This window comes from Myxine glutinosa, chromosome 6 (assembly GCF_964187855.1).
Source record: "Myxine glutinosa chromosome 6, kmMyxGlut1.1, whole genome shotgun sequence".
Classification (NCBI taxonomy): domain Eukaryota; kingdom Metazoa; phylum Chordata; class Myxini; order Myxiniformes; family Myxinidae; genus Myxine; species Myxine glutinosa.
Window position 1 is genome coordinate 12,807,953 of NC_136266.1, and position 26,410 is coordinate 12,834,362.

The 26,410-nt window shown below is 47.1% G+C and overlaps 1 protein-coding gene across 6 annotated transcripts in view; it reads left to right on the plus strand.

The window, feature by feature from the left end:
• Positions 1 to 26,410, plus strand: part of LOC137429594 (signal transducer and activator of transcription 5B-like) — a 334,283-nt gene that overhangs the window by 274,822 nt on the left and 33,051 nt on the right. For 2 of the 6 annotated variants that reach the window (XM_078779603.1, XM_078779606.1), the window contains exons 2-11: positions 2,995 to 3,166; positions 3,326 to 3,444; positions 3,621 to 3,772; positions 4,150 to 4,305; positions 5,274 to 5,453; positions 7,234 to 7,321; positions 10,233 to 10,352; positions 12,449 to 12,541; positions 12,690 to 12,899; positions 15,799 to 15,893. In XM_078779603.1, the coding sequence (XP_078635729.1) occupies positions 3,025 to 3,166; positions 3,326 to 3,444; positions 3,621 to 3,772; positions 4,150 to 4,305; positions 5,274 to 5,453; positions 7,234 to 7,321; positions 10,233 to 10,352; positions 12,449 to 12,541; positions 12,690 to 12,899; positions 15,799 to 15,893 (1,355 nt within the window). In that variant the 5' untranslated portion in view covers positions 2,995 to 3,024. Of the gene's footprint in view, positions 1 to 2,977; positions 3,167 to 3,325; positions 3,445 to 3,617; positions 3,773 to 4,149; positions 4,306 to 5,273; positions 5,454 to 7,233; positions 7,322 to 10,232; positions 10,353 to 12,448; positions 12,542 to 12,689; positions 12,900 to 15,798; positions 15,894 to 26,410 lie in introns of all 6 variants that reach the window. The other 4 variants (XM_068119622.2, XM_078779602.1, XM_078779605.1 and 1 more) reach the window with 3 other exon arrangements.

Sequence of the window (26,410 nt, forward strand, 5' to 3'; positions counted from 1 at the left end):
GTCGGCTCCTTTTCACATCATTGCTCAATATGGACTTTCTGGAGCTCCTTCTCCATTAAATTTCGACAAGATCAATGTTTAGTTGTTACATCTCAACATGGACTTCGAGGGATCTATCTTTTTGGTGTTCGCATCATTAATGGTCTGTGTTCGGGTGGTTTAGTCTCATAATGTCATATGATGAGCAGTTAATTTTGAAAGTTTACAGCTCAGCATTCACAGCCGAGTTCATTTTGAAAGTTTACAGACGAGTTCATTTTCAAAAGTTTACAGCTGAGCATTTACAGCCAAGTTCATTTTCAAAAGTTTACAGCTCAGCATTCACAGCCGAGGTCATTTTGAAAGTTTACAGACGAGTTCATTTTGAAAGTTTACAGCTGAGCATTTACAGCCAAGTTCATTTTCAAAAGTTTACAGCTGAGCATTTACAGACGAGTTCATTTTGAAAGTTTCCAGCTGAGCATTTACAGACGAGTTCATTTTGAAAGTTTCCAGCTGAGCATTTACAGACGAGTTCATTTTCAAAAGTTTACAGCTGAGCATTTACAGCCAAGTTCATTTTCAAAGTTTACAGCTGAGCATTTACAGCCAAGTTCATTTTCAAAGTTTCCAGCTGAGCATTTACAGCCAAGTTCATTTTCAAAGTTTACAGCTGAGCATTTACAGCCAAGTTCATTTTCAAAGTTTCCAGCTGAGCATTTACAGCCAAGTTCATTTTCAAAGTTTACAGACGAGTTCATTTTCAAAGTTTCCAGCTGAGCATTTACAGCCAAGTTCATTTTGAAAGTTTACAGCTGAGCATTTACAGCCAAGTTCATTTTCAAAGTTTACAGCTGAGCATTTACAGCCAAGTTCATTTTGAAAGTTTACAGACGAGTTCATTTTCAAAGTTTCCAGCTGAGCATTTACAGCCAAGTTCATTTTCAAAGTTTCCAGCTGAGCATTTCCAGCCGAGGTCATTTTGAAAGTTTACAGACGAGTTCATTTTCAAAGTTTCCAGCTGAGCATTTATAGCCAAGTTCATTTTCAAAGTTTCCAGCTGAGTGTTTACAGTCTAGTTCATTTTCAAAGTTTCCAGCTGAGCATTTACAGCCGAGTTCATTTTGAAAGTTTACAGACAAGTTCATTTTGAAAGTTTACAGACAAGTTCATTTTGAAAGTTTACAGACAAGTTCATTTTCAAAGTTTACAGCCAAGTTCATTTTGAAAGTTTCCAGCTGAGCGTTTACAGTCGAGTTCATTTTCAAAGTTTACAGCTGAGCGTTTACAGCCGAGTTCATTTTCAAAGTTTACAGCTGAGCGTTTACAGCCGAGTTCATTTTGAAAGTTTACAGACAAGTTCGTTATGAAAGTTTACAGACGGGTTCATTTTCAAAGTTTCCAGCTGAGCATTTACAGTCGAGTTCATTTTCAAAAGTTTACAGCTGAGCATTTACAGACGAGTTCATTTTGAAAGTTTCCAGCTGAGCATTTACAGACGAGTTCATTTTCAAAAGTTTACAGCTGAGCATTTACAGTCGGGTTCATTTTCAAAAGTTTACAGCTGAGCATTTACAGTCGGGTTCATTTTGAAAGTTTACAGAAAGTTTACAGTTTGTAGTTCAAACCCGTGTTCTCAAAGTCAGTCCATCTTAAACAAACAATAGTAGGTAAGGCTACAGGACCATGTTTGTTGTGAATATTGAACAAGGTTTATAATTATAATTATCTTTTTAAAATCAATGCTTCCCCAACTCCCCACATCCATACTTTCAGGTTGGTCTCTTTCCTTCCCTCGTCTCTAATCCTATGAATCTTTGCCCTCGTTATGTCCACCTCTTGTCCCACTATCAGAATGTTGCCTTCCATCCTCTGTCATCTCCCTCTTCCAAGGGTCTAGACTTTGTGTACAAAGAAGGTGTAAGCACATATGTCTTCGCATCAAATCCGCAATGATCTCTCCGAGTGGCTTCATGGTGACTTATTCAAAAGCTATCAAGATCCATAGGGCAAGTGGCAGGAAAGTGCCGAAAGGAAGCGCGTGAAGAACATTTTGTGCTTTGATGTGTCGCTTAGTAACCCACGCTAACAGGAAAACCCCAATGACCACCTCGGAATTTGCGTTAAACAAACTTTTTGTCCTTTTATGAAAGTGGGCGTTTGGGGTTTTCACACAAGTGTAAATTCTCGTTTTTAATTTTGCTTTTCAAAACTGTTGTAGGTGTTTCCCAATGTCACCTTAAACTTCCACAAAGGGAAAGGGTTCAGGGGGACACCAGTCTGATATGTACATCGAGCGATTCCTACAACAGAATAAGCGAGGAGGACCAGGGGCCAGGTATACGAGTCATCGGACGGTCGTAATTTCAAGATCCTTGCAAAGTTTTGATTGAAGTAAGTAGTGGAAGTTATGGTCACCACTTTCTTCCGAACAGCGTTTATTTATCAATAGTAATCAATTGCTTAACAATGTAGTGATTATAGTTATTGTTTAACCATCGTTTTGATGTGTTGGTCTGAACCACCTAAAGGTTATGTTGAGTCTGTTTCTGCTCGCCATTCATGATTTATTAAATGATAACGTTATAGGAGTAAATTAATGTATACCACCTTTTGAGGCCATTTCCCCCCACAAAGCAGGGGTTGGCCTTTTTTGGGCATCGTGGTCCCCTTTTTGAAGCAATGTTTTATGGCCGGATACCCTTCCTGCCGCCAACCCTGTTAGTCACCTCTTGCGACACACAGGGAATTATCAGTGAACTGGTGCTCAATTTGCCGACCTCGGAACGATGACGGGCTGAGTCAACCCCCCCTGGCGTTAATTCAGCGATCGACTGGGATTCGAACCCGGGATCCTAGGAATCCCAAGCCGGCACCCTATCTGCTAAGCCAACACCAGGCTTGAGTAAATTGATGTATGGAGGAAAATAATGATGAAGTAGAGTGCTTCTAATTTTCATTCACATGGAGGACATTTGTTGGATTCTATCCTGATTAGTGGTCCACACCACACAGTGTGGACAAACGCTGCCGTGAACAGCTCGTATGGCACGGGGGAGTTACGAGATGGAGCAAGCCTTGGAGGAGCTTACTCGCTGGAGGCTGCAGATTGAGGACGACATGCAGAGGCTCCAGCAGAGTCATGAGCTTGTGGCGATTCAATATCAAGAACGTTTTTCCATCCAGGGTGAGGACGTCTTATCTCGTTAATTTTGCTGGGACTGTCTACAACTACAATGGTTGTTTTCTTCTTGCTCTTACATTTGATGGTTGTCATAAAGACATCATTCCATTGGCTTCATCCTTTAAGAGGGTCTCCATTTTCATTTTTCTCTATATTACCCAGCCCAGCTCAGCCAGTTGGGACAGCTTGGACCGACAGAGGTTGCACGGCTGCAACAGAGGCTTGCAGATGTTGAAGCTTCTCTACTTCATGGACTTCCTTCTTTACTGCAACTTCGCATGGTCAGTTCATGATAATTAGAGGGAAGAGTTTCAACAGGGCATTAGCATAGACTACCAGCCAGAGTTAAACCAGAGGCATATTAATAGTATTAGTAGTAAATATATTTCTATGCAGTTATATCACAAAGTTGATGTCATGTACAGATGATCTTTGGGGTGTTGGGATCTTCAAGCAGGCGGTGCTTGAGAAGCTCCAGGTGACGTGCCAGCTAACTCGCCGTACCCTCAATTGTCTGCTGGATGACGAATTGGCATCGTGGCAGCGGAGGCAGCAGCTGGCTGGGAATGGAGGACCACACGAGGGCAGCCTGGACATGCTCCAGACCTGGTGAGACTTTGATTTCTTATTACCTTGTAGGTCCAACCCAGGCATCATCGTTTACAGTTACGAAGAGACTTTGGGGTACCATTTCTGAACTATATGTTCTTCACAATGGCACGGTGGTCGTTTCAGCATTTTGATGCGATGTTATGGAAGGAATACTTCCCTATCATAAAACATGAAATATTCAACAAAGAGTGATTTCTTGAGCATAAATCTGATCGTCTTAATGTGACATGATTGATTAATTTAAAGTGTTGTAAAAGTTTAAACATGATTTCATGGAGAGGGAGATTGAAATGAAGATTCCCTGCTGTGTCGGTGGAGGAACGGAGCTATGAACTACACCCTGAATGACCTTTTCTGGGCTCTTTTGCTGGCAGGTTCTCCAGCCTGGCAGAAATATTGGTGCAGCTTGGGCAACAGGCCCGACGGCTCGAGATCTTCGAACAGCAGATGCCTGGAGGTGTTCCCTGTCAAGAAGGTGTTCGAGGCTTGATTGCTGTGCTTCGAGAACTTCTCAACACGCTCCTGTCCAGGTCCCATATTAAACACATAGACACGGTTGGAACACAGTATCAGTCAGTGTGGGGGTACTGCACAACGCCAATAGACCACGAGAGACCAAGACCTTTAAAGGCGTTTGCAGCAGAGGTCTACTGATGACATTTTAGAGCAAAGAATGTTCGAGTTTCCTTGAAAAAGGGCAATGTGTGCAGATTACATTTTGAGCAGTTTTATGGAAGATGTTTCATCTATGACTCTCTTGGTGGCAATTCATCCCTCAGCCTCTGGGGATGCAATCATCACGGCCCACATTCCCAAAGCAGCAGAAACACAGTAGTTCTGTTGCTTAAGTTAAATTCCTCATCTCGTTGAAACTTTTTTTCTTCTTTTTTTTCTTGATTTCTTTTCAACTTTTTTTCGTATTAATTTTTTTTCTTCTTTTGTCTCAGCTTTGTGATACTTCTTCAATTATCCATTTATTCCCTTAAGTCGTGTTTGCTTTCTTGTTTAACACTTTTTTGTTATAACATGCAACGAGCACAAGCTTTTCATCCAGAATGTTACTCATTAAAAAGAATTGTAATAATCAGCATCCATAAATCACTTTAGTTCAAATGATAACTGACATGTTTATGTCAAATGATAACGGGGATACTTGTGCGTCATGTAGTGCGGGATATTACGTACGTATATTGATGATAGTAATGAGGAAACACCTCACTGTTAGTCATTTTGGATTCCATGAGGGATGAAACCTAGATGGCCGAGATTAGTATATTGAGACTTAGACTTAGACCAGCATACTCCCAACTGAGCTATCTTGCCATGCAATGTAATAATGATCTATGCTTGGGGCGGTAATTTGGTGCAGAGGACACACACACACACACATATATATATATACGTATACATGAAAGTAGATAGACACACAGAAACACACCTCATTACAAAACCATTGATATCCCAAATCTGTAGTGATGCTCGAGTCTGTGCCTCACAGATCATTGGTGATTGAAAGGCAACCACCACAAGTGCTGAAAACTCAAACACGCTTTTGCACCTCCCTTCGTCTCCTCCTCGGGAACCAGTTGGGGACCTCCCTGGCTCAGCCACAAGTACGGGCATCAATCATCAGCGAGTGGCAAGCACGTGCTATTCTCAATGGACAGCTTGGCCCCAAGTAAGAGAAGGATGGAGGGAAGGAGGGAGATGGATGGAGGGAAGGGGGGAGATGGACGGATGGAGGGAAGGAGGGAGATAGATGAATGGAGGGAAGGAGGGAGATAAATGGATGGATGGAGGGAGATAGATGGATGGATGGAGGGAAGGAGGGAAGGATGGAGGGAAGGAGGGAGATAGATGGATGGAGGAATGGAGGGTGATAGATGGGTGGATGTATGGACGGAGATAGATGGATGGAGGGATGGAGGGAGATAGATGGATGGAGGGACGGAGGGTGATAGATGGATGGAGGGAATGGGAGTTGTTTTACTTCACATTGCATGAGTGGTGCTTTGAATAAATTATTGATATTTAGAACCCAACATGTCTTCAGTGATGTCCGATTGAATGGCCAACCATTGGAAAGGGATTTAGGAGGGAGAAATCCTTGACTAATCCGAGCTCAACAATCCTAAGGGAGATATTTAGAGTGGGGGTGGGGGTTCAAGGTAGTTATTGAACTTGAACGTAGTTCAGGGATCACATTGACTTTTTATTCTACAAAATAAAAAAATAAAGTGAGGTTGATGAAACTGCACATATTTCTTAATGTGCTCCCTGATAGGCCAAATCTGGATCCGGACCTGAACCAAAATTGAATCGGCTTGTTCTTATCACATAACCAACTCATCCACCAAGTTTTGTCATAAGTTGTCGACAAGTTTTTGAAATATCATGCGATGTATTATTTTTGTCCCTATAACCCAACGTGAAGAATCACTGAAATTTTTTTTTTTAAAGCCTCGTATTCGGTTCTTCACCAAAATCGAATCATTTTGTCCTTGTCGCATACCAAAGCAGTCCACCAAGTTTCGTCCGAATCCATCCACAACTTTTTGAGACATCCTGTTTACAACCAAACTAACAAACAGACAGACAGACAGTGGTGAAAACATAACCTCCATCCACCTTCGGTGGTGCAGCTAACTAGCTCATAGGGTAGGCTGAGTCCTCTATTAATGAGCTATGCACAAAGGCTTGTACACTGTGAGAGGATCACATTTACCAATGAAGTACATCTATTTCTTATGAAATTTCACATTTCATCATCTGGCGACTCTCTGTTCTTGATTGACAGCAATTCTTTTTTTCTTTTTTTTTTCCTTTTTTTTGTATACTGAATCGAGGCTCGTGAAAGAGCTAACATTTATTTCACAAACAAACAAACAAAACAAACCAGACAAACAAAATATACAAAAAGAGGGAGCGGAAGACAAGATGGGGAGAGAAGGGGAAGCACACAACCACAACATTTGAGAGCAGGGAGAAGTGTGGGAGGGAGAGGGCTTTGATTTGACGTGGGTATTAATGGCCATTTTTGAACTCCTGGCACCATTTAAACATAAGTCAATGTGAGGACGTCCATCAACAAATAGTCCAGAGAATGTCCCATCAATTTAAACTTTTTGATGTTCTCCTTTACACCGAACGTAATGATGGATGCATGTCTGATTAACAGAACAAGAGACTATATTGACTGCCATCTTGGTTTTACCCATAAAGCTTTGATCAGCAATGATGTCACTTGCTGTATATCCTACTCAAGTTTTACAACATAATTGAAATTACACAATATTAAACATTTAAACTTTTACTTTCAAATGTTCTACGAGAAAAATTCCACCCAAACCTTGAACTGCCCTCATAGCATTCTCTAAACTCCCACTTGCTTGAGATTGAGGATAACATGGATGCAATGTGGACTGAGCATGCTGTGTTTGATCACACTGTGTTACCAGTGAGAGCATCGGAGAGATCGCCAACAGCTGTGCCTCGATGGAACGTCAACAGACAAACAATACGTTGTTGACCAACTTTAAAAACATGGTGCGTATATTGAGAACCTGATATGCCTCAGTTTGAGAGTGGAATCCAAGGGTGTATTATTCACTCCATAAGCATAATCATAAAAATTATGGATTGTAATCTTATTTTGGTATTAGCTTATGGATTATTGAGAATAATATGACATTTAATTGGTAAAATTGCAAGTACAAATCTCTCCACAGTTGTTGAACTGGTTGCTTCAACATTCTGGAAGCTATGAAGTGTTTTGGTTATTATTCCATTGTTAAACCATTGTTCATGTGTTGCTACTCTATTGTTGTTTCTCCATACTCCATTGTTGATCTTATCTCTCTACTCCATTGTTACTCCATTGTTACTCCATTGTTACTCCATTGTTACTCCATTCTTGCTCCATTCTTGCTCCATTCTTCCTCCATTCTTAATCCATTGTTACTCCATTGTTACTCCATTGTTGCTCTATTGTTACTCCATTCTTCCTCCATTCTTGCTCCAATGTTACTCCATTGTTACTCCATTGTAGCTACATTGTAACCACATTGTTGCTCCATTGTTTGTCCATTGTTGTTCCATTGTTACTCCATTATAACTCCATTGTTACTCCATTCTTGCTCCATTCTTCCTCAATTCTTGCTCCATTGTTACTCCATTCTTACTCCATTGTTACTCCATTCTTGCTCCATTGTTACTCCATTGTTACTCCATTGTTGCTCTATTGTTACTCAATTCTTGCTCTATTCTTGCTCCATTGTTACTCTATTCTTCCTCCATTCTTGCTCCATTGTTACTCCATTGTAACTACATTGTAACTACATTGTTGCTCCATTGTTTCTCCATTGTTGTTCCATTGTTACTCCATTATAACTCCATTCTTGCTCCATTCTTCCTCCATTCTTGTCCATTGTTACTCCATTGTTACTCCATTGTTGCTTTATTGTTGCTCAATTCTTGCTCTATTCTTGCTCCATTGTTACTCCATTCTTGCTCCATTCTTGCTCCATTCTTGCTCCATTCTTCCTCCATTCTTACTCCATTGTTACTCCATTCTTGCTCCATTCTTGCTCCATTCTTGCTCCATTGTTACTCCATTGTTACTCCATTGTTGCTCTATTGTTACTCAATTCTTGCTCTATTCTTGCTCCATTGTTACTCTATTCTTCCTCCATTCTTGCTCCATTGTTACTCCATTGTTACTCATTGTAACTACATTGTAACTACATTGTTGCTCCATTGTTTCTCCATTGTTGTTCCATTGTTACTCCATTATAACTCCATTCTTGCTCCATTCTTCCTCCATTCTTGTCCATTGTTACTCCATTGTTACTCCATTGTTACTCCATTGTTGCTCTATTGTTGCTCAATTCTTGCTCCATTGTTACTCCATTCTTGCTCCATTCTTGCTCCATTCTTGCTCCATTCTTCCTCCATTCTTAATCCATTGTTACTCCATTGTTACTCCATTGTTGCTCTATTGTTACTCCATTCTTCCTCCATTCTTGCTCCAATGTTACTCCATTGTTACTCCATTGTAGCTACATTGTAACCACATTGTTGCTCCATTGTTTGTCCATTGTTGTTCCATTGTTACTCCATTATAACTCCATTGTTACTCCATTCTTGCTCCATTCTTCCTCAATTCTTGCTCCATTGTTACTCCATTCTTTCTCCATTGTTACTCCATTCTTGCTCCATTGTTACTCCATTGTTACTCCATTGTTGCTCTATTGTTACTCAATTCTTGCTCTATTCTTGCTCCATTGTTACTCTATTCTTCCTCCATTCTTGCTCCATTGTTACTCCATTGTTACTCATTGTAACTACATTGTAACTACATTGTTGCTCCATTGTTTCTCCATTGTTGTTCCATTGTTACTCCATTATAACTCCATTCTTGCTCCATTCTTCCTCCATTCTTGTCCATTGTTACTCCATTGTTACTCCATTGTTGCTTTATTGTTGCTCAATTCTTGCTCTATTCTTGCTCCATTCTTGCTCCATTATTGCTCCATTCTTCCTCCATTCTTGCTCCATTGTTACTCCATTGTTGCTCTATTGTTGCTCAATTCTTGCTCTATTCTTGCTCCATTGTTACTCCATTCTTGCTCCATTCTTGCTCCATTCCTCCTCAATTCTTACTCCATTGTTACTCCATTGTTGCTCTATTGTTACTCCATTCTTCCTCCATTCTTGCTCCATTGTTACTCCATTGTTGCTCCATTGTTTCTCCATTGTTGTTCCATTGTTACTCCATTATAACTCCATTCTTGCTCCATTCTTGCTCCATTCTTCCTCCATTATTGCTCCATTGTTACTCCATTGTTGCTCTATTGTTGCTCAATTCTTGCTCTATTCTTGCTCCATTGTTACTCCATTCTTGCTCCATTCTTGCTCCATTCCTCCTCCATTCTTACTCCATTGTTACTCCATTCTTGCTCCATTCTTGCTCCATTCTTCCTCCATTCTTGCTCCATTGTAACTCCATTGTTGCTCTATTGTTACTCCATTCTTCCTCCATTCTTGCTCCATTGTTACTCCATTGTTACTCCATTGTAACTACATTGTAACTACATTGTTGCTCCATTGTTTCTCCATTGTTTCTCCATTGCTGTTCCATTGTTACTCCATTATAACTCCATTGTTGCTCCATTTTTGCTTCATTGTTACTGTTTTATCACTCCATTGTTACTCCATTGTATCTATGATGAATAAGCACATCTCCCAAAGATGTTTACATCCACAGCACCGCATTCTTGCCATCACTTCGAACGTGTGAATGAACCATATTATTTGGTAGAAAAGTTGCGTCATCTTTGCAACCACAATCTTCTCATCCTTCCCTGTAGTTGAATGAAAATTACCATAGGAAATGTTTTCTCCTCGTTCTTCGCAAGTTTCTCTTTTACTTACCGGTATGTGACACACTGCACCGCAGTCTCTGCGCAAGATACGCCGCTCGGATCGGCGTGGGGTCGAGTCGGTAACGGAGGAGAAGTTTGCTCTGCTTTTCCAGACGCAGCTCAACCTGGAGGGTGAAGCACCAATTGCTGTGCGGGTGAGACAGTGTTTTCAAGTGTTATCTATAACATGCAAGCACTACTGACTGGTACTAATAAAATGTGGTCCTAAAAAGCCAAAAGTTGCTGTTATTGTTGTTGTTGGTGTTCAGTAGGACTAGCGTTTACACCTTTCATGATATTTGTATTAAATATGATAAAACACATCATTCCAATGCTTTTCACATCAGCAAGCTTATTTTTTTTCTCTGTATTATGGCAAAAGCCCACAAGTGGGAGATTACCTAACCACAGAGAAACCGAAAACCCATAAATATATATATATATATATATATGAAACATACCTGGTAATCTCTTTATGATTATTTGAAACAGAATGGGTTATCTTTCTGACCGTGTTGTCTATAATTAATGTACATAATGCAGTACATACAGCCATCCCAAGGTGGTTTCTCATTGAATAATATTACAGAAAATCCTACACTTTGCACCCTAAGAGCGGTCGTTTCTACTTTGGACCTGGTGGTGTTAACATTGGGCAAAAGTGGTTAACATGGTATACCCCGTGCCATGGGTGGAATCGCGTGTGGTTTCTCATGGAGTAGTTACAATGAAAGGTTCCTCTGCTGTCGGTGGAGAGGCAGTCTTATCAAGCATCCCATACCACATCCAGGGCACCTTCCTGAAACCACAAACGCTTACCTGTGTTTCAATTGCATGAAGCATGGCAGCTGATTCAAATGGTGATACTACATGCCATTGAAGTGTTTTGTTGATAACATTTGTTTCTTCATAAATCCCAGTTTTTCTTGATGCTTCATGGGAAGTCGAGCAACTCCATTGAACCCCAGAGATTAAGAGTTTATTTTGACTGCGTTAATGAATTTTAAGGCTACGAATCCCCATAAACTATTACCTTACTTCCAAACATTAGCCAAGAGGATTTCCTCCCCAAGCATATTTTTTAAATGTTGTATTTTCTTGGATAAACTTTAATATTTAGTCCCCTATGATCGGTATAGGAGCTCAAATGCATGAAAACAACTAGAACGGCACTCAGTAGAGAGCACACCTCCACCTGGTTGGCCATAATCACTCAATGGTGAAGATTCACTTAAAAAATTCGACTAGCTGGTTCCGGATCCGGATCTTCACCGAAATGGACTCGAATCTTCCTTGTCAGACACCCAACCTGTCCAACAAATTTCGTCCAAACCCGTCCATAACTTTTTGAGATATTTTGTTCACAAAGAAACGGACTGACAAACAGACAGACAGACAGGGGTGAAAACCAAACCTCCATCCACCTTTGGTGGCAGAGGTAATGATAAAGGTTAAATTAGGCCTCAAGATGGGAATGTGTATTTAACTCTTCGAGGACTTGAAAACGTTGTTGTTGTTGTTGTTGTTGTAAAGATAATTGTAATCATTACGGAAAGAGTTATCACTGGTGTTCAACATCATGATGGGCTTGAGAAGGCCTGATGGACCATATGAAGTGTTTGAAGTCCCTTGTGACTCCTTAAACAACTGTTCATTATAATTGAACAATGTTCATGTATCAATCTTACAGTTTATTATCTCCATTAATTACTCAACCTCCCCTGTCCTCCCCACATCCCTTCTTCATCTATTAAACGATTCCCCTCCCCGACTAAATAAATAATTGTTAAAAATCCCAATGCCTCAGAATCTCTAACGGGAAATGTGAAATCAGCTTCGGGGAATTTTGGCTTCAGGTGTAAGTTTGACGTGTAAATCATGAAAAAATACCATGAGGAGAGATCATGGTCGTGTGGTCAACCAGAGGTTGTCAACTTCACGAGACGAAGGCGTCTGATTAAAAAACCAATGAGTGCCCAGCACAGTCAAGGCTGGAAATTACCTGATGTAGCCTTTTGAACCAGGAAGCACCTGTGTAGTGTAGTTCTTCTTTTCCCCCGTTCATGCCAAATGGTCATTTTTGTGACATTTACCTCTAAAAAACGTGAGATTGTTATCAAATTGTGGAACAATTGCACCCAGTCAAAATTTACATACCTTAAAAACGATATCTCAGGATACCAACTACTCCGGATAACTATTGTAGTAGAGATACCAACTACCTGGACTTGGAATGTGTTCATCTTCTCAGGCCCTTTCTCTACCGGTTGCGGTGACGGTGCATGGTAGTCAGGAGAACAACGCCACGGCTACCATCCTTTGGGACAACGCTTTCGCGGAGCCAGTAAGATGTTTCCGTTACCTTCACCTTGAGCTTTGCACATCTTTTTCACTTCAGGTATACACGTGAACTGCTCCAGCGTCACCAAACACGGGACGAGCGGTGCAGTTCTTCCGCTGCTTGTCCTCTAATGGTCGGGGTTTGTGCGCAGGGCAGGCTACCCTTCCAGGTACCTGAGAAGGTGGCCTGGTGGGAGCTGGCTTCCGTTCTCAGCACCAAGTTTCAGGCTGAGATGCAAAGCTTGGTGGGATTGTCCGAAAGCAGTCTGGCCTACCTTGCACGTAAAGCTTTCAGCCATGTGCGACCGCCAACCTCCGGGGACTACAACAACAGCAGCATATCTTGGGCGCAGTTCAATCGGGTATGTAATTTCCTGATGACGTCACAAAAGATCATGCAACATGGCCACTCTGAGTGCTGCAATTGCATCTATGTTTTGTACCTTTAAACCTGGCCCTTTATGAGAAGCAATAGCTGTATGTGGCATCATTTACCTGTAATGATGCTTTGAGATGCCACTCGAGACCGCTCAAGGCTGGGATGTGTAAGATATTTGTCTCTTGGAGGCCTATCATTCACCCTCAAGGGTGGGATGGATGTGTAAGATCTTTGTGTCTTGGAGGCCTATCATTCACCCTCAAGGGTGGGATGTGTAAGATCTTTGTGTCTTGGAGGCCTATCATTCACCCTCAAGGCTGGGATGTGTAAGATCTTTGTGTCTTGGAGGCCTATCATTCACCCTCAAGGGTGGGATGTGTAAGATCTTTGTGTCTTGGAGGCCTATCATTCACCCTCAAGGCTGGGATGTGTAAGATATTTGTCTCTTGGAGGCCTATCATTCACCCTCAAGGCTGGGATGTGTAAGATATTTGTCTCTTGGAGGCCTATCATTCACACTCAAGGCTGCGATGTGTAAGATCTTTGTCTCGTGGAGGCCTATCATTCACCCTCAAGGGTGGGATGTGTAATATCTTTGTGTCTTGGAGGCCTATCATTCACCCTCAAGGCTGGGATGTGTAAGATCTTTGTGTCTTGGAGGCCTATCATTCACCCTCAAGGGTGGGATGTGTAAGATGTTTGTCTCTTGGAGGCCTATCATTCACCCTCAAGGCTGCGTTGTGTAAGATCTTTGTGTCTTGGAGGCCTATCATTCACCCTCGAGGCTGCGATGTGTAAGATCTTTGTGTCTTGGAGGCCTATCATTCACACTCAAGGCTGCGATGTGTAAGATCTTTGTGTCTAGGAGGCCTATCATTCACACTCAAGGCTGCGATGTGTAAGATCTTTGTGTCTAGGAGGCCTATCATTCACACTCGAGGCTGGGATGTGTAAGATATTTGTGTCTAGGAGGCCTATCATTCACACTCAAGGGTGGGATGTGTAAGATCTTTGTGTCTAGGAGGCCTATCATTCACACTCAAGGGTGGGATGTGTAAGATCTTTGTGTCTTGGAGGCCTACCATTCACACTCAAGGCTGGGATGTGTAAGATCTTTGTCTCGTGGAGGCCTATCATTCACACTCAAGGCTGCGATGTGTAAGATCTTTGTGTCTAGGAGGCCTATCTTTCACCCTCAAGGGTGGGATGTGTAAGATCTTTGTGTCTTGGAGGCCTATCATTCACACTCAAGGCTGGGATGTGTAAGATCTTTGTGTCTTGGAGGCCTATCATTCACCCTCAAGGGTGGGATGTGTAAGATCTTTGTGTCTTAGAGGCCTATCATTCACACTCAAGGCTGGGATGTGTAAGATATTTGTCTCTTGGAGGCCTATCATTCACACTCAAGGCTGCGATGTGTAAGATCTTTGTGTCTTGGAGGCCTGTCTTTCACCCTCAAGGGTGGGATGTGTAAGATCGTTGTGTCTTGGAGGCCTATCATTCACACTCAAGGGTGGGATGTGTAAGATCTTTGTGTCTTGGAGGCCTATCATTCACACTCAAGGGTGGGATGTGTAAGATCTTTGTCTCTTGGAGGCCTATCATTCACACTCAAGGCTGCGATGTGTAAGATCTTTGTGTCTTAAAGGCCTATCATTCACACTCAAGGCTGGGATGTGTAAGATCGTTGTGTCTTGGAGGCCTATCATTCACACTCAAGGGTGGGATGTGTAAGATCTTTGTGTCTTGGAGGCCTATCATTCACACTCAAGGTAACATTTGGTAACATACGACGTCAGACTTTCTTTTTTCACAGTGGAAATGAGAGATTTGTATGGGATTTGTTTGTTTGGCATTCTAATCGGATGCCTGGATCCCAGGTTCATGTCTCATTTCACTATCATGGTTTGTCCATCTATATAATAATAGCGTAAGGACTCGACTTTGTTATCCCTTTTACGCCGCACCCAGTGACCCGATGCCCACGGCACTAATGCATTTACGATCTACGAACCGCGCTCTTTGTTTATCACGTACAGCCATACTCGAAAAATCTGAATTAGCCGACGTTGGGGCCCAAAAGCATCCGATTAACTGCCGATACGACGCCATCTTACGACGCCATCGTATTGGCGTCTGCCGGGCGAAGGCGAAGCAAGCCGTCCGCTGATTGGACAGGCGAAGGCGAAAGCAAGCCGCCCACTGAGTGGACAATCCAGAGCATGCATTTGTGCCGGTGTCGGCGATCGTTGTTCATATACGCACTCTTCATTCTCATCTTTCTTCCTAACTCTTACTCGGACAAGCAAATCCCCTATGCCATCCATAATGGTACACTCTATCCATACACCACATCCTCCCTTCCGTGGATGTTCCACGGGTTTCGGCTAGTTGTTACTAATGTCCTTGTAATTCATGTAAAAATATACGGATGTCTCCTCACGTCCTTCACCTGAATATGAATGAAATGGCAGATGAAAAGACTAAAATAAAAGTGATCTCAGGCGGAGGAGGTTGTACATGTTGAAAATGTGGGATGAGTATCTCAATAAAGAATGGACAGATCCACATTAATATGGGATTAACCTGGAGTCTCAGTAACACCAGCTCGGAAGTGCTCAGATGGGAGGAAAAAGCAAATTTCTCGAGACATAAAACCATACCTGTCTTGAACCGGCTCACAAGGAGATCCTCGTGTTTTTGAGTGAGGAGTACAGTCTGTTATTTATTTATTTGAGGAGTGGAAGGATAGTGAATGATTGCGGTTAATAAAGAAATCTTGCAACACTTCCGAGCAATGGCTGGGCACTGCTTGTGTGAGGTATTTTACCCTAAGGCACAGAACGATCCCAAAATGCATCTGTCTTCCATCCTGGATTCAGGAAAACCTGCCTGGTCGAAACTTCACCTTCTGGCAGTGGTTCGATGGAGTCATTGAGCTCACGAAAAAGCATTTGAAGGTTCATTGGAATGATGGGTAAGTGATATCCTCTTTGCTCCGCATCTTTCTCCCGTAGTGGAGTTTTACGCTTCTGCGGATGTGGTTTTTTTGGTAAAATGAAACCTCACACAGGAATGAAGTTCCCAACAAGCTTTTTTTCTGCAGTATATCAGAGTAATCGATGAGCTGTACACATATTCCATTTAGGAAAGGGCTAGCAGGATAGCCCAGAGGTGTGCACACCTTTGAGCTGTTCAGCCTGTGTTCAAATCCTCACCCAGTTATAAACTGGGATCCTGGTGTTTTCGTTATTAACTGTGATGCACCACAGGGGGAGGCATCGATGTGTGCGACATACCTTGCATGGACATTAAGCTGGAGGACCGGTCGGTCAGCACCAGTCATTGGTAGACGTTAAAGATCCCACAGTCATTAAGAGTAAATGAGTCATCGCAGGCACCTTGACCAAATTACTAATTCCTACCTGGCCTGCATATGGCATGTGGTCTGGTCTTCCTAGAGGTTACTTGACTCCAGCTTACGCGACTCACGATCCCAGAGTGAGGTTGTTGTCTGGGCAGCAGCTTATGCACTACAAACATTCACATTCCCGGCTTGTTCGCATGACACATGTGAACGGTCATCTTTGGCGACGGACAACCATGATGATGCCATATAGGAAAAGTAGATGATGGCAAATTAACATAGTGTGTGGGATTTGAACATGAGATCGCAGTATCACGAGCCACGTGCTCAAATGGGAGAACCAAAGAAAAACAAAAAACAATCCAAAGCTTTTCACAACAAAAGGAGCAGCAGAGAGGGAATTTCAGTGGATCAAATTGTAAAGATTATATTGAACTTCTTTTCCTGTAATTGAACAAGCATGATCCATGCAAAGTGGTGTCTGGGATCGTTTAGAAGGCCAATTGCCACGATTAGCTCGAGTAGTGCTATAAACTGTTTTATACCTCTCCCCCCCCCCCCCCTCACCTCCCCTTCCCACGCCTCCTGCCCCCAAGCCCTCTCCCTCCCACACTTCTCCCTGCTCTCAAATGTTGTGGTCGTGTGCTTCCCCTTCTCTCCCCATCTTGTCTTCCGCTCCCTCCTTTTGTATATTTTGTTTGTCTGGTTGATTTGTTTGTGAAATAAATGTTAGCTCTTTCACGAGCCTCGATTCAGTATCCAAAAAAAAAAAAAAAAAAAAAAAAAAAAAAAACGTGTAAGTCTGGTGATGCCAGCCAGCTATGGGAGGCCTTTGCTCATCTAAACCGCTATTTCCACCACACCAGCTCGTCACTTTCAAATCAAGCCAACACCGACAGCCTCGGTGGGGCCTTTTAGGAAATGATCCCTTATCCTATGTGGAATAAACTTCCTGCTTCCACCATCCTGCCCTGGTTCATTGTGTCATAGATATCGAATCTATGGTGTAAAAAAGGCCTTGTATTTATCCCTATGATTCACGTGTAATGCTATTATTATATTAAATTATTCCTGTTACAATCACACATCTTTCTCTGGAACTCACCACTTATTGTGCTGTACTCGATCTTTTTGCGATAATGGTTGCTTTAGTTTCTGTTTGAAATTGTTTTTTCTTTTTATTTAAAAACTAGCAGGGGGGTACCCCTGGCGTTGGGGTACCTGGCGTTGCCCGATGCTGCCCTAATCCTGTTGGCATTTTGAAGAAATAATTTTTGGGGGCCCTAAACATTTCCCTACACCCACTAAGGAATTGTATCGGGGTCATTAAATATTACCTTTCACATGGCTACAAAGGCTTAGGCACGATAGAGTGATTAAAAAATAACATTCCAAAAAGTTTTTTTGTTGTTGTTTAAAAGACTCCCCCGACATCGCTGATGAACCTCTGAAAGTTTGACAAATATCTGTTTTGCCATCTCTGAGAAAAATGGCGAAACCCACACAGTCAGACAGACAGACAAACAAAGCTCCCTCTTATAGTATAGCTTCCAGATTAAGGTAGATGAATGTCCCTGCCTCTGATACAGTGTGCGGTGCTACCCTGGAATAACAAAACACTGTTGGTTTTTTAATAAAACGGGTGAATGTTGTCAATATTATGAAACAAGTACACCTGCTTCCTGTGGGAGCAGCAGGAAAGTAGATCTATCTCCTGGGATATATAGATTATATATATATATAATATATATATATATATATATATATATATATATATATATATATATATATATATATATATATATATATATACATATATGTATATATATATACACATATACACATATATATATATACACATATATATATACACATATATATATATACACATATATATACACATATATATATACACATAAAGCGCGGCGTTACGCGCGCTGCTTGCGAGCAAGGAGGAAGCGGACAAGCGGTAACTTATAAGCGTCTTTATTTCAGGAGCTCACTGTAACACTGGCGCGCTCCGGGCTGCGCGCCCGGTGTATATCATGAGGCCACGCCTACCCCTCGGGCGTGGCCACCGCCCACTTGGTGCGCGGAATGATGTCACCACGCCAGTGGGCTTTTGTGTCCGCCACACGCGCCCCGCCCCCCCAGAATTCCCGCGCACCTGGAGGGCCAGTTTGCGGGGCAGACAAATGACCCGGCCGAAGCGCCCCCTGGCGATCGGCGGCGTCCGGGGTGCAGGGATGCCAGGTGGGATGCCCCTGGCTGCCCCTGGGATGGGTGCAGGACCGGGGGGGGCGGCGTGGCGGTGGGGCTGGGCGGTGCCGGGGGTCCGCCCGCAGGGGGGCGGCCCCGACGTGGGGGTCGGGCCACTGGCGGTGGATGGTCCACGTCGAGGTGGGCCGGCTTGAGGCGGTCTACCGAAACGCGGTCAGGAGTACCGCCGATGTCCAGGGTGAAGTGCTTCGCCCCGGTCTCCAGCACGCGGAAAGGCCCGTCGTACGGGGGCCGCAGTGGTGTCCGGTGGGCATCGTGGTGGACGAAGACGTACTCCGCCATGCGAAGCTCCGGGGCGACGTGCGTCGGTGGGTGCCTGTGGCATGCCGTTGGCACCGGGGCGAACCTCTGGGCGGTCTCTTGCAGAGCGGACCATGGTGCCGTGGAGTCGGGGAGGAACTCGCCCGGCACCCGCAGCGGTTGCCCGAAGACCAACTCCGCCGCGGATGCGCGCAGGTCCTCCTTGGGCGCCGTCCGGAGGCCCAGCAGGACCCAGGGGAGCCTGTCGACCCAGCCGCCGTCGCGGAGGGTGGCCCGGAGCGCGGCCTTCAATGAGCGGTGAAATCGCTCACACAGGCCGTTAGCCTGGGGGTGGTAGGCCGTGGTTCGGTGCAGCCGGACCCCGAGCCCCTGCGCGACCGCCCCCCAGAGCTCCGAGGTGAACTGGGGGCCGCGGTCGGACGAGATGTCTGAGGGGGCGCCGAACCGGGCGACCCAGGTGGCGATGAAAGCCTGCGCGACATCGGCCGCCGTTGTCGACGCCAAGGGCACGGCCTCCGGCCACCGGGTGGTGCGGTCCACCATGGTGAGGACGTAGGTGAAACCCCACGAGGGGGGCAGAGGTCCCACCAGGTCCACGTGGACGTGGTCAAACCGGCGTTCCGGCACCGTGAACGGGGCCAACGGGGCCTGGGTGTGCCTGTGCACCTTGGCGCGCTGGCACGCGAGGCACGTCCTGGCCCAGCCGCGGACGGCCTTCCGGAGGCCATGCCAGACGAACTTGTCGGCGATCAGCCTTTGGGAGGCCCTCGCGCCCGGGTGGGACAGGCCGTGGATGGCGTCAAACACCTGGCGCTGCCAGCCCGCGGGCACGATGGGGCGAGGACACCCGAGGGAGACGTCGCACAAGAGGGCCGCGCCCGCGCCGTCGAACGGCACCTCGGTGACGCGGAGGCCCGTGACGGCGGTCCGCAAGGCCTGGACGTCGGGGTCAGCGGCCTGGTCCGCTGCCATCCGGGCATAGTCGATGCCGAGGTGGACTGCGTGGGCGACGGCCCGGGAAAGGCAATCCGCCACCGGGTTGTCCTTCCCCGCGACGTGCTGGATGTCCGTCGTGTACTCGGACACGGCCGAGAGGTGACGCTGCTGCCGGGCCGACCACGGCTCGGTGACCTTGCCCATCGCGAAGATCAGTGGCTTGTGGTCGACGAAGGCAGTGAACGCACGGCCCTCGAGCAGATGGCGGAAGTGCCTGACCGCCAAGTGAAGTCCGAGCAACTCGCGGTCGAAGGTACTGTAACGGCGTTCGGGCGGGCGAAGCTGCCGGCTAAAGAACGCCAGCGGTTGCCAAGCTCCACGCACCCATTGCTTGTGCACCGCGCCCACCGCGTAGTCCGAGGCATCGGTGGTGAGGGCGATCGGTGCATCGGGCGCCGGGTGCGCGAGCATGGTGGCGTTAGCCAAGGCGAGCTTCGCGCCCGTGAACGCCGTGTCCATCTGCTCGGTCCAGGTAACGTCGCCTTTGCCCGGCTTACCTCGGAGAGCTTCGTGCAGGGGACGCAGGAGCTGGGCGATACGGGGCAGGAACCGATGGTAAAAGTTCACCATGCCCAGGAACTCCTGCAGCCCTCTGATCGTGCGGGGGTGCGGAAACAACTTCACCACCTCCACCTTGGCCGGCAGGGGGACGGCTCCGTGCCTTGTGACACGGTGCCCCAGAAAATCGATTATGGCGGCGCCGAACCGGCACTTTGCGGGGTTCACAATCAGGCCATGCTGGCCCAGGCGTTCCAAGAGCGTGCGGAGGTGGCGTAGGTGCTCTTCGCGGGACGCGCTGGCGACGAGGATATCGTCCAGGTAGACGTAGACAAAATCCAAGTCGCGCAGGACGCTGTCCATCAGTCGCTGGAACGCCTGAGCCGCATTCTTCAGACCGAAGGGCATGCACAGGAACTCGAAGAGTCCGAATGGCGTGATGACCGCCGTCTTCGAGACGTCCTCCGGCCTGACGGGGACCTGATGGTAGCCGCGTATGAGGTCCACCTTCGAGAAGAAGGACCTGCCCGCCAAACGGGTGGAAAAGTCCTGAATGTGGGGGACGGGGTAGCGGTCGGGAGTCGTGGCGTCATTGAGACGGCGATAGTCCCCGCACAGTCGCCATCCCCCACCGGGCTTCGGCACGATGTGCAGCGGCGACGCCCAAGCGCTCTCTGAGCGCCGAACGATGCCGAGTCGCTCCAGGGTAGCGAACGCCGCTTTTGCCACCGCCAGCTTCGTCGGCTCGAGGCGGTGTGCCCGGGTGTAGACCGGTGGCCCGACGGTGGGGATGTGATGGGCCACCCCATGCTTGACGGCCCCCGCCGAGAAGGTGGGCCGCATGAGGGCTGGGAAGCCGGCGAGGAGGTGGGTGAATGCGTCCGCTGCCGGAAGCGTACAGACCAACGTGGCCGGAACCGAACCGTTCGGCAAGCCGCTTGGCAAGCCGCTCGTTGAGCTGGGCAACGCACAAGCGAGCGAGCTGAACGTCTCGGCCTGGACAAGACGTCTGCGCTTGACGTCGACCAGGAGCCCATTAGCGCACAGGAAGTCCGTGCCAAGCAGTGCCATGGGCACGTCGGCGGTGACGAACGTCCATCGGAAAACCTGCCCTCCGAACCGCAGAGAGAGGCAGCGTTTTCCGTACGTACGGATGGGCGTCCCGTTCGCGGCAAGCAGCGCGGGGGCCCCACCCGCGGCGTGCTTGTCTGACGTGCCGGCAGGAACGACACTCACCTGCGCTCCCGTGTCGCACAGGTAACGGCGCCCGGAGAAGGTGTCCGTTATGAACAGCAGTTGCTCGAACGGCCGGCGCTCATCGCCACTATTGAGCGCCGGCCCGGGCGTTTCCCGACCTGTTGAAGGAGCATGGCGGATGACACTGCTGAGCTTCGTGGCCGAACTTGGCGTGGAACCAGCACCAGGTGGTGGAGCTGGAGGAGCGCGGCTGGCTCCGCCAGGCCGGTGGAGTTGGCGGGTTTCCCCGCGGTGGCGGTTTTCGCCGCGGCGGTGGGCGCGGCGTGGCGGCGGTCACGAGGTGCGTATCAGCATGCTGCGTATGCTGTATAAGCTGATGCTGTGGAACAGCAGCATCAGCAGCATCAGCAGCATCAGCTTCGAGGGCCGTGACGGCCACGCCGACTCTCGCCCGCGTGTCCGAAGCGGCGAAGGACCTGTCCGCCTCGGCTGCCAATGCTCGGGGTTCCGTTAGCCCAGTCCCGGCCAACGCGAGGCGAACCTGCGCTGGAAGTTGGCGACGGAAAAGCGCCCGGAATAGAGAACCGGGGGCTTCGTCGCCCAACAGTGACAGCATATGGTCCATTCGGACCGACGGGCGCGTGTCACCGAGCTCGGGGAGATCCAGGAGGCGGTCGGCCCGTGCGTCGTCCGTGAGGCCGAACGTGGCTAGGAGTAGCCGCTTGAGTGCCTCGTACTTGTGGCCGTCCGGTGGGTGGCGAAGGACGGACACAACTCGAGCGGCCGTGCCAGGCCCGAGGGAGGCGACGACGTGGCAATAGCGCGTGTCATCGCCGGTGAGGCGCCGAAGCTGAAATTGGGCTTCGGCCTGGACGAACCAGACTTCGGCCTGAGCCTCCCAAAATTCGGGAAGTTTGATGAAGTTGGCCATGGCAATGGCGTCGCGTGTGGAAGGATCGCTCCGGCAGATCCAACGTCGAGGGGGTCACCAGTAAAGCGCGGCGTTATGCGCGCTGCTTGCGAGCAAGGAGGAAGCGGACAAGCGGTAACTTATAAGCGTCTTTATTTCAGGAGCTCACTGTAACACTGGCGCGCTCCGGGCTGCGCGCCCGGTGTATATCATGAGGCCACGCCTACCCCAGGGGCGTGGCCACCGCCCACTTGGTGCGTGGAATGATGTCACCACGCCAGTGGGCTTTTGTGTCCGCCACACACATATATATATACATATATACACATATATATATATATACACATATATATATACACATATATATATATACACATATATATATACACATATATATATATATATACACATATATATATACACATATATATATATATATACACATATATATACACATATATATATATACACATATATATACACATATATATACACATATATATATACACATATATATATATATACACATATACACATATATATATACACATATACACATATATATATATACATATATATATATATATATAGTTACGGACCACGGATAAGATGTTGTTTTGCCGAGCGGATGGCACCGCGGCCGAACAGTTACCCCGACCTACCCGATTCCTGGACGTTGGCCGAAATCGCGCCACAGGTATTCAATTTGGAAACCTCTAAAGCGACCGAATGTAAAGAGGAAGAAGAAGAAGACGTACAGAAGAGTAACAGGATTTATTATTTACACACACTAAGCAAAAGGAGCAGTCAAGGTTATATACAGGGAAAATGGAAAAAGCAGGTGACACAGTGCAAATATTAACTTATACAAGCTTAATTAATACCCAGGGACAAGACACACAGAACAAACTCACGTACACCAAAGGATGGAAAGGCAGGGATGGTTTGGGACGGCAGAGGAGGGTCCAGGCAGATGGTAGGTGTCGAGGTCCGGCTCCAAGCGCGCGCTCCGATCCACGCTTTGGGGTCAAGGCGAAAACCCGGCAAACGCAGCCTCGCGTCTCACCGACCGGCAATAGGGCCTAGAGGGTGTCGGCCTATTGCCGCAATACAGGCACCCCCTCACGTCTCTCTCTCTCAGTCTTGCTAGATCACGCCTCTCGTTCATGCCTTCTCACCGACCTTGTACCTACTTTATTCAACTCTCATGAACCTTCAAGCAACTCCCTTCACAGAACTCTCACTTCAGAACTCCCTCTGTAGAACTGCTCGTGGGGCTCCCTCACTCATCTCTCTCTTGCCTTGCGCGATCTTGCACGCCTATCTCATCCTCAAGCGCGGGTGTGACATGCCCTCGTCGGTTTCGGTACCGCCCTCCCCCCGTGCTCTGTGACCTTATATGGCAATGCCACGGGCTTGCCTCCTTATTTGGACATGGCGCCGAACGGCGCGCCCCTCGTGGCGAGCTACGGGCTTGTTCCCTTATTTGGGCATGGGGCTGAACAGCCCCGCCCCTCGTGGCGCGCCCTGGGCTTGCCTCTTCCCGGCGACCCCGCACCTCCTGTTCAAACAGAGCACGGAGCACGTATTCACTATTTGTAGCGAAATGAGAGGGCACGCACCCCACGCTTGTGAAGCTGCTTTACCCAGAGAGGGAGTTTGGGCTGGGAAATGTAATTATTGAAGGGGAGCTATTCTTATTTGATTCGGTGCAATGGAGTGTCAATTAATGGCCAACAGAGCCTTAAACTCACATAGAATAAAGAGATAACTACTTAGAAGGGCTTAAGATTGGCTAGGTGTATGCGATGAATTAATTAAGGGGACGACCTTTGACCTTTACAATTATGGAGGTATTTACAACGATCATGACATTTACAAAGGGTGATCTTTACAACAATTACAAATCCACAACAATATATATATATATATATATTGTTGCAATTTTGAGTCTGTCAAGTGAGAGTAATAAAGATTAAAGTCTGTCCCCCATAGTTAGTCACACAAGCAACATGTAGCCTCGCAATAGTATAGTTATGTCTTAGTATTTGTGAGCTTAGTTCCTCTCCTTTGTTAATTCTGCGTTGAGTAGGAGCCAGGAAAATAGGCCCTACTGCCACCGATCATCCTACGTCTGTAGCCTCAACCCCTTTTGCGTTAACGTTGGTTCATATTTGGCGAGTTAACACGAGGCAGGCAGAGGAGGATCCGCGCGGAGTCGAGGCGGGGCGGCAGAATCAATGACGGCAAGCATGAGCCACCAATCAGAGCTCGAGGGAAATGGCGGCGGCGTGGCGTCAGAGGGCGTGGTGAGAAGAGTCTGGTGAGTTCCAGAAGGTTCAGGGGGCGTAGCTATAAAACCCGCTGCGCAAAGCCCTCGACAGGACTGGCAGAGGAGGACTTGCATCGGAGGGCTGAGAGGACTTGACTTTCTGCGAGGGAGAGAGATAAAAGGACTCGCGTTGTACTGCCTGATGAACTTGACCATTGCACAAGAACGCACGCGCTAACCAACATCAAGTCTATTTGAGAAGAGGAGTTGGTCGTTACATATACGCGGGCGCAGCTAGGCGCGTTTATAACGAAATAGCGCATTTCAGCCGCGCGAGTGAACGAGGCTGAGTAACTGCCAGCCGCGCTAAAGTCCGCCCTCTACCATTTCGCCCCGAACATCCCTTTGCACGAGAGATGCGCCACGAGTCCCTGCCTTCGCCTGCCATCATCTTCGCGGGACGTGCCAGGGTCTGTGGAGAGCTGGATGAGGACCATCCCTGGACGCGTTGGGGAACACCTGCCCATCTGCAATCCCCCGTGTGAGTGTGTGAGATGGGCCCATTGTCCCAGGGATAAGTTAAGACTGTTTAAGGCTATTCTGTGTCTCTTCGTCCTTGAACGGTATATACGTGTGGGAATAATTAAACCCATCTGTTCTTCCTTTCTTCTTGATTCGATCGTTTCTGTGATTTCTCCAGTTGACTCAGCGTGACACGAATAAGATCGCTCCAATCGGGTTCCACTGAGTAAGACTGTGCGGACCACGTGTACGCAATCCGCTCGGCGTACTAACATCATACGTGGTTCGTGCGAGGCTTGTTTCCTCGCTCCCAGGGCAGCACGGGTACTTAGGTATGAGCTAGAAAGTAGTCCTGAAACCCTACTCCGCGTGTGTCCGGGAGGGGCGTAATAAGTCTCGGTTCCGCCAGGCCAGTAAAGACAAGGGGATTAATCCCCCCTTGATAAGGGGATGAAGGCCGGCGTAGAGAACCGCAACAATATACATATATATATTTATATATATATATATATGTATATATATATATAGCCTCAAGGGGATTAATCCCCCCCCCCCCCCCCCCCCATCTTTACTGGCCTGGTGGAACCGAGACTTATTACGTCCTTTCCGTGCGAGCGCAAAATAGGGTTTCAGGACCAAATTCTCGCTCGTACCTAAGTACTCGCGCCACCACGGAAGCGAGGTAGCAAGCCTCGCACGAACCATGTGAGGTTGGAGTACGCCGAGCGGTTTGCGTACACGTGATCCACGCAGTCTCAATTAATGGACCCCGATTTAAGCGGTTCTATTCGTGCCATGCTTAGTCAAATGGAGAAATCATGGGAACGATTGAATCAGGAAGAAAGAAAGAACACTGATTTAATGATTCCCACACGGATGTACAAGGTTCAAGGATGCAGGGACACAGAGCAAGCTTAGAGAGTCTTAACTTATCCCTGAACAACGGGCCTGTCTCACTCACACTCACACAGGGGATTGCAGATGTCGATGTTCACCAACGTGCCGATGTGGTCGTTCAGGATCGGCCCCGTCCGGCTCTCTGTGGTCCACGTGCGTCCCGCGAAGATGGTGATAGGCGAAGACCGGGGCTCATAGCGCGTCTCTCGAACGAAGGAGATATCAGGCAGAACGGCAAGGGGCGGACTTTTATGGAAAAGGGGGGACTTTTACGGCAACGGGCGGTTACTCAGC